Raw genomic sequence first — 13,659 nt, 5'->3', positions numbered from 1 at the left:
AATCTCCTAGTTTCAGACCCTTCCTCCTTTCTACTTTTTCCTTACTTTTAACGATGAGGACTTTTTCCCCCCTCAGAGATTCTTTTTTAAAGCTCCAGGGGTGCTCTGCGTACCCCAAGGCTAAAGCACTGCACTCAAGCTCCAGCTGACGCCTTCTCTCCCCTGCCCCTCCCTCTGTGACAACCCAGTAATTCTACCCACCCACCTTCCCCCTCCCAAAAAACCCCTTAATTTAGAACATTATTATCAGCGTCTCACGTCCCCCTGCCATGTGCCAGGAGCGCGCTGGGTGCGTGCATTCCCTCGTCTGACCCCCGGCAGGCCTGTGAGGGGCCCGCTACTGCTTTCTGACTCCTGGCTCCATTTCACGGGGCAGCAAAGTAAACTCCCAGGCGGCCCAGGCCCAGCCTGCCCTACGCAGCTCACCACACCCTTTGTTTCCGCAAGACCTCGGCCCGCGACCCCGGCCAAGTTTGTGAACTGGGCATCCCCGCATCCGGACACCTAGCAACAGTGGTGGCCCTCGAGCCGCTGTTCATCACGCCTGTCCTCTCCCACCCACCGTCCAGCCCCCAGCAGCCCCCGCTCGCCCCAAAACACAAAGCGCCACCCACATCCCTCAATACCATCATCCCCAAAACTCCCACCTTGGTTCCTCGTTCCTGAGCCCAGAAATTCCTGAAAAACTCGGTCACCACCACGACCCGTTCTGCTTACACCCTGCGTCCTAGAAGCTGACCTCCCAAAGTATGTCGGACCCCCTTGTCCTCCAGCTCACGGGAGCCCAGGGGTTTCTGCACCAAATGGTTAGCCCCCCAAAGCCTCCACAATCCTCGTAACTGACTTTTAACCAAGACCCCCCACTTCCTCCTGACTTGTCGTCCTCCCCCAAAACCCCAGCACCAGGTTTCAGAGCCCTCCATCACCACGGCCCTCAGACCCCGGCCCTTAGACCCCAGCCGAGAGGGGCCTGGCCCTCCCAAGCACTGTGCCCCCTTTCTCTGCTCCCCCTCCCTGGGGTGGCCTCAGTCACTCCCCTGGGTCCCCAGCTCCACCCCTGGCTGCACACCTCAGTCTCCTCCCTGCCCGCCTGCGACCCCCAACTCCCAACGCAGCTCCCTCCCCAGCTCACGACCACTTTCAACTCACCCCCACCCTCCCAGGACCTCCACCCCAATCTGACTCAGACCCCAACTACAGCCCCAGCCCCCTCCTCCCTCTGACCCCCAACTCCAGTCTGGATCCCCAGCCCCCACCCCTTCGTCACTGACGGGGATGCCCAACTCCAGCGGACCCCCCCCCCCGTTCCCCGCCCCCCTGCTCCCTGCCACAGCCCCTCCTTCACTGACGGTGACCCTCAACTCTGGACCAGACCTGCAGCGCCAGCCCCTTCCTCACTGACCGCGACCCCCAACTCTAGACCAGACCCTGGACCCAGCCTCTTCCTCACTGATCAGGACCCACAACTCCCACGGACCCGCGGGCCACAGCCCTTTCCTCACTGACCGCGACCCCCAACTCCGGCGGGCCCCCCCACAGCCCCTTCCTCACTGACCGCGACCCCCAACTCCGGCGGGCCCCCCCACAGCCCCTTCCTCACTGACCGCGACCCCCAACTCCGGCGGGGCCCCCCCACAGCCCCTTCCTCACTGACCGTGACCCTCAACTCCGGCGGGCCCCCCCACAGCCCCTTCCTCACTGACCGTGACCCCCAACTCTGGACCGGACACCCCCACAGCCCCTTCCTCACTGACCGCGACCCTCAACTCCGGCGGGCCCCCCCACAGCCCCTTCCTCACTGACCGCGACCCCCAACTCTGGACCGGACCCCTCCACAGCCCCTTCCTCACTGACCGCGACCCCCAACTCTGGACCGGACACCCCCACAGCCCCTTCCTCACTGACCGCGACCCCCAACTCCGGCGGGCCCCCCCACAGCCCCTTCCTCACTGACCGCGCGACCCCCAAATCCGGCGGGCCTCCCCACAGCCCCTTCCTCACTGACCGCGACCCTCAACTCCGGCGGAGCCCCCCACAACCCCTTCCTCACTAACCGCGACCCCCAACTCTGGACCGGACCCCCCCACAGCCCCTTCCTCACAGACCGCGACCCCCAACTCCGGCGGACCCCCCCACAGCCCCTTCCTCGCTGACCGCGACCCCCAACACTGGACTGGACCCCCGGCCCCAGCCCCTTCCTCACTGACTCCGACCCCCAAATCGGTCCGCAGCCAAATCGGAGCCCTCCCAGGGCGCCTTTCCCGGGCCGCCCCGGCCTGCTCTCCGCCCGGGCCGCGCCCCTGCTCCCCCGGCCCGAGGCGGGGGCGGCTGACCCCGGCCCGGCCCATGGCTGCACGCGCCCTTACCTGCGCTCCCGCCGCCGCGGCCGCCTCAGCCCCGCCGCGCAGCCGAACCCGCAGCCTCGCCGGCAAGCGCCCGCTCCCTCCGCGGGGCGGGGCCGGAGCGCGGGGGACGGGCACTGGCAGCCAGCGCGACCAATCAGGAGCCCCGGCTGCGGGAGGCTCCGGCCGGGGTGGGGCATGGGGCAGGCAGCGGGGTAGGCTGCACCCAGGCGAGGGGGCGGGGCTCGTGGCGTGGGCGGGGCCAGGGGCGGAGCGCTGAGTGGCAGCGCCGCTAGCCACCCGCGAGCGGGGACCGCGTTGGGGGGGCGGAGCTATGCTGATATGCAAATAGGCCCTCTGTGGTGGACTCCGCCGCCAGTGACGAGCGGATTTCCAGAGGTGACTCGGTGACGTCAATGGGGTGCGAGGCGATTCGCGATTGGAATTCAAAAGCCTAGCTCCTGGGCCTCACTTTCGGGAGAAGTATATCCCTTCCTCATAGATCGCTTGACCTGCGGGGCAATAACTTCCCCATTATTTTGAACCTTCTGCATAAGGCTAAGAGGTGAAATTGCATTGTCCCCATTTTACAGAGGTGGTAATTGAGTCTCAGAGAGGTTAAACCCAAGGTCATTTGCCCAAGCCTGTCTCATAATTTCCAGCTTTTCTCAATTTCCTAATTCCTGGGCCTGGATCTAAGAAAACCAGGTTCATGGGGTGCCTGGGTTGCTCAGTGGGTTAAGCCTCTGCCTTCGGCTCAGGTCAGGATCTCAGGATCTCAGGGTCTTGGGATCGAGCCCGGCATCTGGCTCCTTGCTTAGTGGGGAGTCTGCTACTTCCACTCTGTCTCCCGCCTCTGCTCATGCTCTCTCTCATGAATAAATAAAATCTTTTAAAAAATGATTTAGAAAAGTGAAAAAGCATGTTCCTTGGCCCCCACCCAGATTGAATGATCCAGAATTCCATGGAGCCCTGGAATGCATATCTTTAAAAAGCTCCCCTGGTAATGTTGGAAAATGTATGGTATGTCTCCAAAAGCATTGACAGTCAGGGATGGGAGGATTTCTTATAAGAAGATGAAGCCACCAGATGCCAGGACTCCTAGAACTTTGTGTAGTTTACTGATACTCTGTGATCTGAGCCTCTGGCCTCCCAGCTGAGCACCCCCAGGGCTCCCATCATCCCTGTAATCCCCTGCAGTGCACAGAGAGAACCAGGAGCCTGGGAGCCAGCATCTCACTCACCAGCCCCCATCTCTTTGTAAAGATGGAATTGTTACCTAAATAAGGGTCACAAACTGCTGGCCCACAGGTGGGATATGGCCCCCAAATCCTTTAAAAATGTAAATCCATTGCTACCATTTAAAAATAAGGACATTTCACCAAAAAAGAATCTAGATTTCCAGGCTCTCTTGAAAACTCATGTCTGGCCATACCTGGGCTGGCTGGGCCAAGTGACTGAGTGTAGGTCACCCAAGGACATCCTCCTGTGACCCCAAAGACAGACCAGGACGAGGACTGTGGTGAGACAAGAAGGGCACTTTTCTCAAATCCCAAACCTAAAGGGGCCCCAATAAAAAAACAAAATGAAACGAAACCAGAAAACCCAGAAAACCTTGCTATCAAGGTAAATACTGTGTGAATCCAATATTTTAAAAATTCAAGATAAACGCAGAAATAATCGAGGACGAACAAAATACCAAAATGCGACAGAAAGGGACGCCTGAGTGGCTCAGTTGGTTAAGCAGCTGCCTTCGGCTCAGGTCATGATCCCGGCGTCCTGGGATCGAGTCCCACATCGGGCTCCTTGCTTGGCAGGGAGCCTGCTTCTCCCTCTGCCTCTGCCTGCCACTCTGTCTGCCTGTGCTCACTCTCGCTTCTCTCTCTATGACAAATAAATAAATAAAATCTTTAAAAAAAAAAAAAATGTGACAGAAAGTCAAGACCCAGGGCTGTGCTCAGGCTGATGGCCTCCCTCGCTTCCTCCAGGCCCTGTCAGATCCTCTTTATTTAAAATACTAGTATATTGGGGCACCTGGGTGGCTCAGTGGGTTAAGCCTCTGCCTTCGGCTCAGGTCATGATCCCGGCGTCCTGGGATCGAGCCCCACATCGAGCTCTCTGCTCAGTGGGGAGCCTGCTTCCCCCTCTCTCTCTGCCTGCCTCTCTGCCTGCTTGTGATCTCTCTCTCCATGTCTAATAAATAAAATCTTTTAAAAATAAATAAATAAATAAATAAATAAATAAATAAAATACTAATATTTGGGGGGCGCCTGCGTGGCTCATTTTGTGAAGTGTCTACCTTTGGTTCAGGTCATGATCTCAGGCCCGCATCGGGCTCCCTGCTCAGCAGCAAGTCAGTTTCTCCCTCTCTCTCTGTGATCTCTCTCAAAAAAATAAATAAAATCTTAATATATATATATATAAATTTTTTTTCACCATGTTTTCCTTTGCACTAACTATTGCTTTAAAATATGTGTCTTGATGGCTGAGTTTTTCGTGTCCCCCATTTAAGTTTTGTGCCCCTGGTGAGTGCCTCACTCTCCTCACCCTCATCCTGCCCCTGCTTTTAAGTTTGCAAACTCCAAGCCACCATTTAGCTGATGGGGAAGCTGAGGCCCTACCAGTTCCTCCCCAAGTTAAAGGAGGCTCGTAGCTCCTGCTCATTCCCAGCATCTGGCATCTGACTGCATTAATGGGCTCCAGCAGGGCCCGTGAGGTCTCCTGTTGGGGGGGGCCACCAGAAGAAGTGCTGATCTGTTCAACCTCTTCCCATAGCAGCTTTCTTTTTTTTTTTTTTTAAAGATTTTATTTATTTATTTGACAGAGAGAAATCACAAGTAAGCAGAGAGGCAGGCAGAGAGAGAGGAGGAAGCAGGCTCCCTGCTGAGCAGAAAGCCCGATGTGGGGCTCGAACCCAGGACCTGGGATCATGACCTGAGCCCAAGGCAGCGGCTTAACCCACTGAGCCACCCAGGCGCCCCGTATAGCAGCTTTCTTTGTCCCCTTCCCTCACCCCATCCCCTTACTCCCATCCCCACCCCTCACCTCCCTCTCCTTCGTGTTTCTCTTCTGCAGCTGGTGGGCTGCCCTCCCTGATGCCAAAAAAAAGAACACTGACAGGAGATGCAGGATCCACTTCTTTATTGCAGGAAGACTATTTCTAGAGCAAATGCTACACAGAACCCACAATGGGGGGCAGGGGGCACCCACATGCGGGGGGAGAAGGGGCAGGGGTGGAGTCACAGCAAGCATGGCCTGGCAGGGTCCCCAGAACCAGGGGTGCCCAGGCAGGACGGGCTCTCAGGTCCCTCCTGCGGCAGGAGCCCCTTCTCCCCAGGGGACCATGGCCTGGGGCGGGGGAGAGGCCTGGAGGTGGGCGGGGCCCCAGGGAGATTGTGCTATCAGGGTGTGTCCCTGAGAAAGGGCTGCAGACCCCTGCCCAGCAAGGCCCAGGAAACGCTCCCGGGGTGGGGAAGGGAGCAACACCAGTTGCTGGTGGACCCTGGACCCGCCGCAGGGTGGGGGGCTCAGCTGTGCTCAGGCAGGTTGCTACCAGCTCTTCCAGGGGGCCGTCCCCGTGCCAGGCGGTGACACACACACTTGCACACACACACTCCCTCCCTCTACACAGTGTGCCCAGTAAACATTTGCGGAGTCACACAAACACAGACAGGACCAAACGCACAGCTACTACGATGGACAGAAACGGTCTCTCTTACCCACAAACAGTCCCCGTGTGGTCACCGTACCGCGACATGGTCTTTCCCGCATGGGCACACATGCAGGGCAGTCCCCACCCGCCTAAGAACACACAAGCAAGCACACGCAGCCCCATCACGCCCCAGGACGCCCAGCACTGTGAGCAACCCCAGGGAGAGACCCAGGTGGCAAGGGGCCGCGGGTGGCACTCGGGCGCATCTAGTGAGCAGCAGAGCCCCTCAGGCCTGAAACTGCAGAAAACGGAATGCCGCTGACAGCCGCGTGCACTTGGGAGCAGATTGGTCCCCGGTCAGGCCTTCCAATGAGACTGCGCGGCCAGCCCGCATGGGGACCGCAGCCTTGGAGATCCAAGCGGAAGTCTCAGGGAAGCCGTGCCTGCACTCCCAACCCACAGGAGCAGAGATGACCGACAAGTGCAGTTTCTGGCGGTGGGTGTTGTGGTGTCTTGGTAGGCGCCACCAGCTGACGATACAGAGTTGGAGCTGAGAGCAACCTCGCTACCTCGCTACCAAGTCGAACCGGCTGAGCGTTCCTCAGACGGAACAGACAGGCTCACGGATGTGGTCCTAGAAATCACGTCACCCACTCCCCAAAGTACGACCACTTACAATCCCACTGAATGCTGGTACGAAGGTTCCCATCGACACAGAGAGCCAGTCCTGTCCTCACCGCACTGCCCACCCCTACACAAAGCCTACACCACTATCACATAGAGGACATAGACGTACCATCCAAATGACAGACACACACACACACATGTGCACACTTAGACACATCTTAGACACAAGCCGTCTCCCTGTGCACACCACGTGGCACAAACACACCGGCCCGGGGGCGCCTCCGCACCCCAGGCCTGCAGCTCCCCTTCATGCTGGTCCCACACATCAGGGTCCCACGCATCAGGGTCCCACGTGCGTGGTTATCCGGACACTCTCAGAGAGCACTTGGAATCTCATAGACATACACCTTCCCGGGCAGAGCCCCCCTCTCTGGGGCACAGTTGGCGGGAGGCAGTGGGCTGGACAGAGCTCTGCCTGGATTCCCTCTGACCCTGCTGGTGCTGGGTCCAGCTGCCTGCCCCTGGACGGGGTCCTGGGGACCCCCTCCCCAGCACCCCATGGGCCCCTGCCTGAGGCTCACAGGTGACAGGCTGTGCCAATCTCTGGGGAGACCCCCATATTCACTCTGGATGGTCCCCTTGAGTTGTGCTGTGGCCATGGGCCAGTCCCAGGCCTCCCCTGGGTGCACCCCGGGTCCCCCAGGCAGGGAGAAGAGTGGGGTTCCTGGCTAGCCCAGCACCGTGGCAGGCTCTGTGGTTATTGCCTGGTGGCCTGAGACCCATCACACAAGCCCCTCCCCCTCACCAAGGCTGTGGGGACAGGGGTGAGGACTGTTCTGGGACCTGGGGTGAGGGCACAGGCCAGAGGTCACGAGGAATGGAGCAGGGGCAGCGTGTGTCAAACACCAAAAGGGGAGAGCAAACTCTTAGGTCCATGTGCATTTCCGCTCCCCCTCCCCAGCAAGGTCACAGTGATATGATGGGGGAGACACAGGTCTGGCTCGGGGCACCCACGGGAAAGAGACAGAGACGGGCAGAGACAGGGAAGACCCGGCATCCTCGGCCCCAGCGGGGACATCCAGCTTCCCCATTTTCTCACGTGCGGATCCAGGGGGCCACCTCCAGCACTTGGCTTTGGGGGTGCAGACAGGCCTGGGGGGGCGGGGGTGGGAGGCAGAGCCATGCGGCAGGGCCAGGTTGGAGCCCCAGACCTGCCGCGGGCTCACCGGGGCCTCGGTATCCCCCACAGAGGTGTTGGGTAAAAGAAGAGAAGTGGAAGAGATGAGAGGGAGAGAGAAGAAGGTGGGGAGGAGGGCTGGGAGGACCAGAGGCCGGGAGCAGAGGGGAAGGGGAAAAGGAGGAGGAGCAGGGGCGGTGGGGGAGGCATGGGCCGGCTGGTGGCGGGCATTCTGGGCTCACATGAGGACGCATTTGCCCTTGACGCGGTCTGTCCTCTTCTGTTTGCTGGAGCGCTTGCCGTCGATGTTCAGGCTCATGTTCCGGCGAGTCTCCAGCGTGAGCAGCTCCTGGAAAAGCTCCTTGACGTTGTAGTTCATCTTGGCTGATGTCTCCATGAAGGCGCACTTCCACTCCTGGGCCACGGCCTGCGCCTCGCGGGTGTCCACCTCCCGCTGCGTCTCGTCGCACTTGTTGCCCACCAGCATGACAGGGATGTCCTCGACGCTGCCCTTGATCTGCACGATGAGCTTGTAGATGGGCCCCAGCTCCTCCAGCGACTGCTTGCTGGTGATGGAGTAGACCAGGATGAAGGCGTGGCCCTTGGAGATGGACAGCCGCTGCATGGCCGGGAACTGGTGGCTGCCCGTGGTGTCAGTGATCTGCAGCGTGCACACGCTCTTGTCGCAGCTGATCACCTGCCGGTAGGTGTCCTCGATGGTGGGGATGTAGGTGTCCCGGAAGGTGCCCTTCACGAAGCGCAGCACCAGCGAGCTTTTGCCCACGCCGCCCGCCCCGAACACCACCACTCGGTAGTCGTTGCTCTGCTCAGGCATCTTCCACGCGGTGGCAGGGGGTCAGGCAGGGCCAGGAGGGCTCGTGCCAGCTTCTAGAACCCCAGACCAACCCTGTACAGAGAGGAGTGTCAGGCACAAAAGGCCACAGGCAAGAGGGGACAGCTCTAGGCCCCCGCTGGGGCAGGGGTGCAGCTTCTCAGGGGACAAGGCATCTCTCCTGCGTCCTGCGGAGAACCCTTTGGTTGATCTGGCTGACTTCGCAATTCTGCCCTGTGTGGAGCCCTGGAGCCAGCCCCCTTTGCTTGCTTCCCTGCCCCGACAGAATCTGGGGCCCAGGCTCGTTCCCCGGAGACTCTGGGCTGGAAGGGGAGTAGAGATGCCATCGTGCAGGGCACTAACTCCTTTCCTCACCTGCATGCCTCCTTCCCAGGCTGCACTGGCATCTCCTTCTCTTCCCACTGTGCCCATGGGCTCTTGGAAGCCAGCAGATCTGGTCTGTGACCTGGGCAAGGCTATGCATTGCCACCCTGAGCCTCAGAGTCCTCCTCTGTGAAATGGTGCCTCTCTCCAGCAACCCCAGGCTTCCTGTTTTTCCTCAGCCCAGAAGTTCTCAAACCTCACAGGGGCCACGTGGTGGGGCGTCTTTAGCGTGCCTGTCCTCTTGGGCCCAGAAGGGACAAACCTGGTGGCCCAGGGCCACAGCCCTGGGAACTCGCACCGTACATATGCCTCCTCCCCTCTCTCACCCCGTAAGTGTGATCATGATACTGGAAGTCCAAAAGCAGCCCAGGTCAGAGGTGAGAAAATGAAGCCTGGACCCAATGAGAAAGGTCCCCACTTCCTGCACTGTGCCCCCAAACCAGTCTGGCCTGCCACGGCTCTGGTTCAAGGTCTGTTAGTTTCTGGAGGAACAGACCTTCCTAAAGGACATCCTCCTAGACTCTCTCTCTCCACCTATACTCAGAGAGGTCCAGTGGCCTCCCGAGGTCACACAGCACAGCAATTCCTGAAATGCTGCAGGTGGGGGAAGAGGCCTGGGCTTGGGGTGGGACCACAGAAGGCCTTCTGTCTCCAGCATCTGTGTCCTTCCTGGCCATCTCTATGAAGGTAGGTCCACAGTGGGAGGGAGGAGACACAAGGTTTCACCTGGACTAGGTTACCTCCCTCGGGTGTGTGTGGTGTGTGAAGCCGAAGGTGAGAACCAGGGCAGGTGGGTCGGGGTCCCCGAGCCTGGGTTTTGTCACAGCGCCTGCTCCATGAGTTGCTGGGACAAGCGATGCAGAAGCTGGAGAAAGCCCAGAGCCGGGCTCCTGGCACCAGGGGCCCCCGGTAAAGACGGACCATCATGACCATCAGTCGCAAGGGCTCAGGGTATAAGCACTTGGCTGGCAGTGGGGTGTGAGGGCAGGTTCTGAAGTTACCAAAGCACCAGGTTTCCCAGAAGCAGACAGGACGATCCAAGGAACAGCGGACTCACTCCCCACTTCCACGCCAGGCACACGCGGCCACGCTTACCAGTACTAACTCCTTGTACATCACTAGGCACCTTGGTGACACGCATGGCAACTCTCAGCATTGGGAGGAAGCTGGGGTGGGGGGGTAGGGAGGGATGCCGGCCCCCTCCGCAGGCACTGCCCTTTCCTGGGTGGGCACCCTGAGAGGGGGCACAAGGGTGTGCAGCCAGGCACCACCATGGCTGGCCGGGGACTCCCAGACCCCCAGGCAGGACTCCAGGCCCATCAGGACGTCCTCCAGGAGGGGCCCTGCTGGGGCCGCAGTCCCTGGACTAGGAGCCCCCATTCCCTAACCCCCACATCCATGCCAGGTACCTACCTGGCGCTGCTTGACTCCCACCCTCACTTCCTGCGGGGTGGGGGTATGGGGTCGCGGGCTCTGAGGCTCCAAGGGGGGAGGCCCCAGCTCAAGGTCACGGAGCAGGGAGGTGGCAGAGCAGAGGAGGACTTGAATTGGGCCCCAGCTGGCTACACAGCCCAGGGTCCTCCTCCTATGCAAGGTAGCCCAACCTGACCCTCCCCAGGCCGGGAGAGCAGGCCTCCACCCAGGGGAGGGCACAGGAGACACACTCACACACTCTCACTGCTTAACTGAATGGGGGAGGGGTCTGACCTAGGGACTACCTGCCTAATGAGGGGCTGGATGGCAGGGGGCCTGAGGGAAGGGAGGCACACTCACGGGACCAGCCCCCGGCCCCCCTAGGCCAGCGGAGGCTCTCAGTGGTGGGGGAAGGGCCAAGGGAGGGGTTCCTGGGTGAGGGGCTTGGATCGGCCCAGAGGCAGGAGGCTGAGCGGGTGCTCCGCGGGAAGACAGGCCCAGGACCCCCCTGACCCCTCACGGAGGGGGCTGCGACTGAGCGGGACCGACCCACCCAGAGGGGGCTGCGGCGGGCCTGGGGGAGGGGCTGGCTTGGCGGAGGGGCGCGCGGCCCGGACCGCGGGGGCGGGAGGGCGCCTGGGGGGAGCTGTCCAAGGTGGGCGCGCCGAGCGCGGCGCGGCCGGGGCTCCAGGGACTGGGGAGAGGGTCCGGGCGGGCAGCGGGGAGGGCGCCGGAGCGGGAGGGCCTGGCCCCGCGGCCGCGAGGGTGGGGCTCGGACAAAGGAGGGGCGCGCGGGGAGAGGGCCCCGCGGACCTCGCGGGTGGGGTGCGGCAGGACCCGGAGCCCCGTCCCTCGCCCCGGCCGCCTACCTGGGCGCTTGTCCTGCGGCGCCGCCGCGGCTGCTTGCTGGCCGGCTCGTGTCCGCTCGGGCGCCGCCGCCCCCTGCGCGCCCGCCGCCCGCCCGCCCGAGCCGCCGCCGCCGCCGCCGCCGCGCCCGCGCCCGTCCCCGCCCGTCCCCGCCCGCCGGGCGCCGCGCTCCGCCCCTCCCCGGGGACCCGCGCCCGGCCAAGGTCACCGCCGCGTCGACCCCCGCCCCGAGCACACGCGCTCCTGCCCGCGCCCCAGGGGGTCGCCAGGCCGGGGGCAGGGGACAGGGTGGGGTTTGACTGCCTTTTGGGGAGCCCCGCGCCCCAGGGTCACCCTGGGGAGCAAAGGGAAGGATCTGCTGGCGGAACTGCAGCTGAGGGCCCCGGGCGCTGGTGGGGTCTGGGCCAGCCAGCGTCCCTCACCGGCGTGGGGGCTTTACTGGGATGAAGACATGATCAATGGATAAAGAGACGTATGAGAGCGCAGCGGAGGCCTCGGAGGCAGTGGGAGTGCGCCCGGAGACCACTCCCCCATCCTAGGAGCTCAGCCTTGGCAAGGGCGGGAGAGGGGTGCCAGGAGAGAAGTGAGGACAGCACTAGGAATGGGTTGGTGCCCCTAAGGCAGCCCACGCAGGGGGAGAGCACAGTTCTAAATCTGGGCTAGCATCTGAAGGTGGGGGTGAACAATGGGGCGGGGGCGGGGGGGGGGGGAGCTGGGCTTGGGGTAGGAAAATATCGATCTTCCCCAATAGGAGTTGTCTCTGAGAATGGATGTTTGCCTTTGGGAAGTGCCTGTTTGAAGTGTCTGCGTGCCCACGTTTAAGGCTACAAGATACCATCACTCCCTCCTGAAGAACTAGAGGGAGGCAGAGGTTCATCTCGGAGGAGACTGGACTTTTGGCACATCAGTGAGATTAGGGGTGGGCATAAGACAGCCCCAGGCTCCCGAAAGCCTGTTGGAATAAGATGCTCCTTGATGGGGGTAGGCTGACACTAAGGTCCCGCAAGAAGGGACTTTCTGGAGTCAGAGCAATCAGAGGATAAACGGTCTTTGTTAGGTGGTGAGCTCCCCGTCATGTGTGAGCAGATGGTCAGCCCTTAGTGTCTCGATTCTCATTGGCCCACTATCTCCATGTCTCTGACTGAGGTGGCCGCTTCCTGTTCCCTTGGAAACAGGGGCACTGCCCCCCAAGACCACCTGCCTTCCACGGAGCTGGGCCCTGTGCTTAGCCCTGCTTCTGGGGCTTGGTGGTCCCCATTTCTCCGGGACCCAGCCCTGCACTTCACCCACAGGCCCCTCCCACCTAGACAGCCCCGCCTGCCTCCTTCCTGGTCTCCCAGGATGGCCCCTCCAGCCCTCCTTCCCCCCAGCATCCAGTGCCCAGCCTCTACCACCAGCCTCCCGAGCTCTAATGCTGCCTTGGCTCCCTTCGCCCCCTGGGTCAAATCCAGCTTCTCACCTGAGTTCTCCTCCTGGTCCCTGCAGGCTGCTTGGAACTATTCTCTGGGCACACGTCCCTCCTGCTCTGTCCTGTCACTGGCCCCATGGGGGTGCCTCAGAGGACCGTCTGGCCCCAGCCCCTCATCTTGGGGTGCCCTCAACCAGACACGGAGACAGCTCAATCAATAGATAATAACTTCTGGTCTGGGTTGCCATGTCCCAGCCAAGTGCCCTTCTGAGCCTCAGTTTCCCCATCTGTGAATGTCGCCTCACCTTTTGGGTTGCAGGGAGCAATCAGGGTGACATCCATCTTCGAGGGGCTGCCAGGCACGCAGGTGCCCTGAGGCAACAGCCCCACTCCCTCCCATTCCAGCAGCCTGCCTGCCTTGGTCTGAGTGACTGGACTGCACTTGGGCCGGGCCCCCAGCCTCTGGCCAGCTCTCCGGCTCCTCCGGGCGCCTGCCCAGGCCAGGCCAGGCTGACTCATGCGTAGGAGCATGGGCACAGGCGGCAGCTCCGCTCTGCAGCTGCTATTTATAGCTCCTGGACCAGACTCTTGGCCTTGTGAGCCGGAGGAGGACAGGCCTGAGTCCCCTCTGTGCTCTGTCCAGGGGCCCAAGCCCCCACTGGAACACCCCAAACTGGGATAGCAGGTGACCCTTGCCTGTAGCTCGTTGGGGCTGGAACTCAGGGCCATGGGGCTCTGAAGCCACCACCCAGCCTTCTGCCTATCCCTGGCTGACTCTCCCTGTCCTGCAGAAGTCACCTCCGCTACAAGGGAGGGTGACAACTTCTTGTGGGCAAAGTCCCACTCTTCACCTGGCCTGGCAGCCTATGGACTTCTCCCTGCCCCAAAGCTCTGGGATGGGGGAGCCACACTGGCCTTGCTTACCACCCCCCCGCCCCAGACACACTCCCGGCGGTG

The 13,659-nt window shown here is 61.4% G+C and overlaps 2 protein-coding genes across 3 annotated transcripts in view; both read right to left on the bottom strand.

Moving 5' to 3' along the window:
• The window catches only part of GNG7 (G protein subunit gamma 7), a 115,447-nt gene extending 113,012 nt beyond the window's left edge, over nt 1-2,435 (bottom strand). The window contains exon 1 of the mRNA XM_047707158.1: nt 2,367-2,435. The gene's annotated coding sequence lies outside the window, so the exon portion shown is untranslated. The remainder of the gene's footprint in view (nt 1-2,366) is intronic.
• Nucleotides 2,436-5,466: 3,031 nt separating this feature from the next.
• DIRAS1 (DIRAS family GTPase 1) lies at nt 5,467-13,230 on the bottom strand. Of its 2 annotated transcripts, none has more exons than XM_047707127.1 (2): nt 13,008-13,230; nt 5,467-8,705 (listed from the first exon to the last, which is right to left on the bottom strand). In XM_047707127.1, the coding sequence occupies exon 2, from the start codon at nt 8,631-8,633 to the stop codon at nt 8,037-8,039; it is 597 nt and encodes a 198-aa protein (XP_047563083.1). In that variant the 5' UTR covers nt 8,634-8,705; nt 13,008-13,230; the 3' UTR covers nt 5,467-8,036. The 2 variants fall into 2 exon arrangements, with proteins under 2 accessions (XP_047563083.1, XP_047563092.1); XM_047707136.1 differs by lacking the exon at nt 13,008-13,230 and adding an exon at nt 11,297-11,402.
• Between the last annotated feature and the right edge of the window lie 429 nt (nt 13,231-13,659).

The sequence above is a fragment of the Lutra lutra genome, chromosome 1 (genome assembly GCF_902655055.1).
Source record: "Lutra lutra chromosome 1, mLutLut1.2, whole genome shotgun sequence".
Classification (NCBI taxonomy): Eukaryota; Metazoa; Chordata; class Mammalia; order Carnivora; family Mustelidae; genus Lutra; species Lutra lutra.
This window is presented reverse-complemented; position numbering and strand designations above follow the sequence as displayed.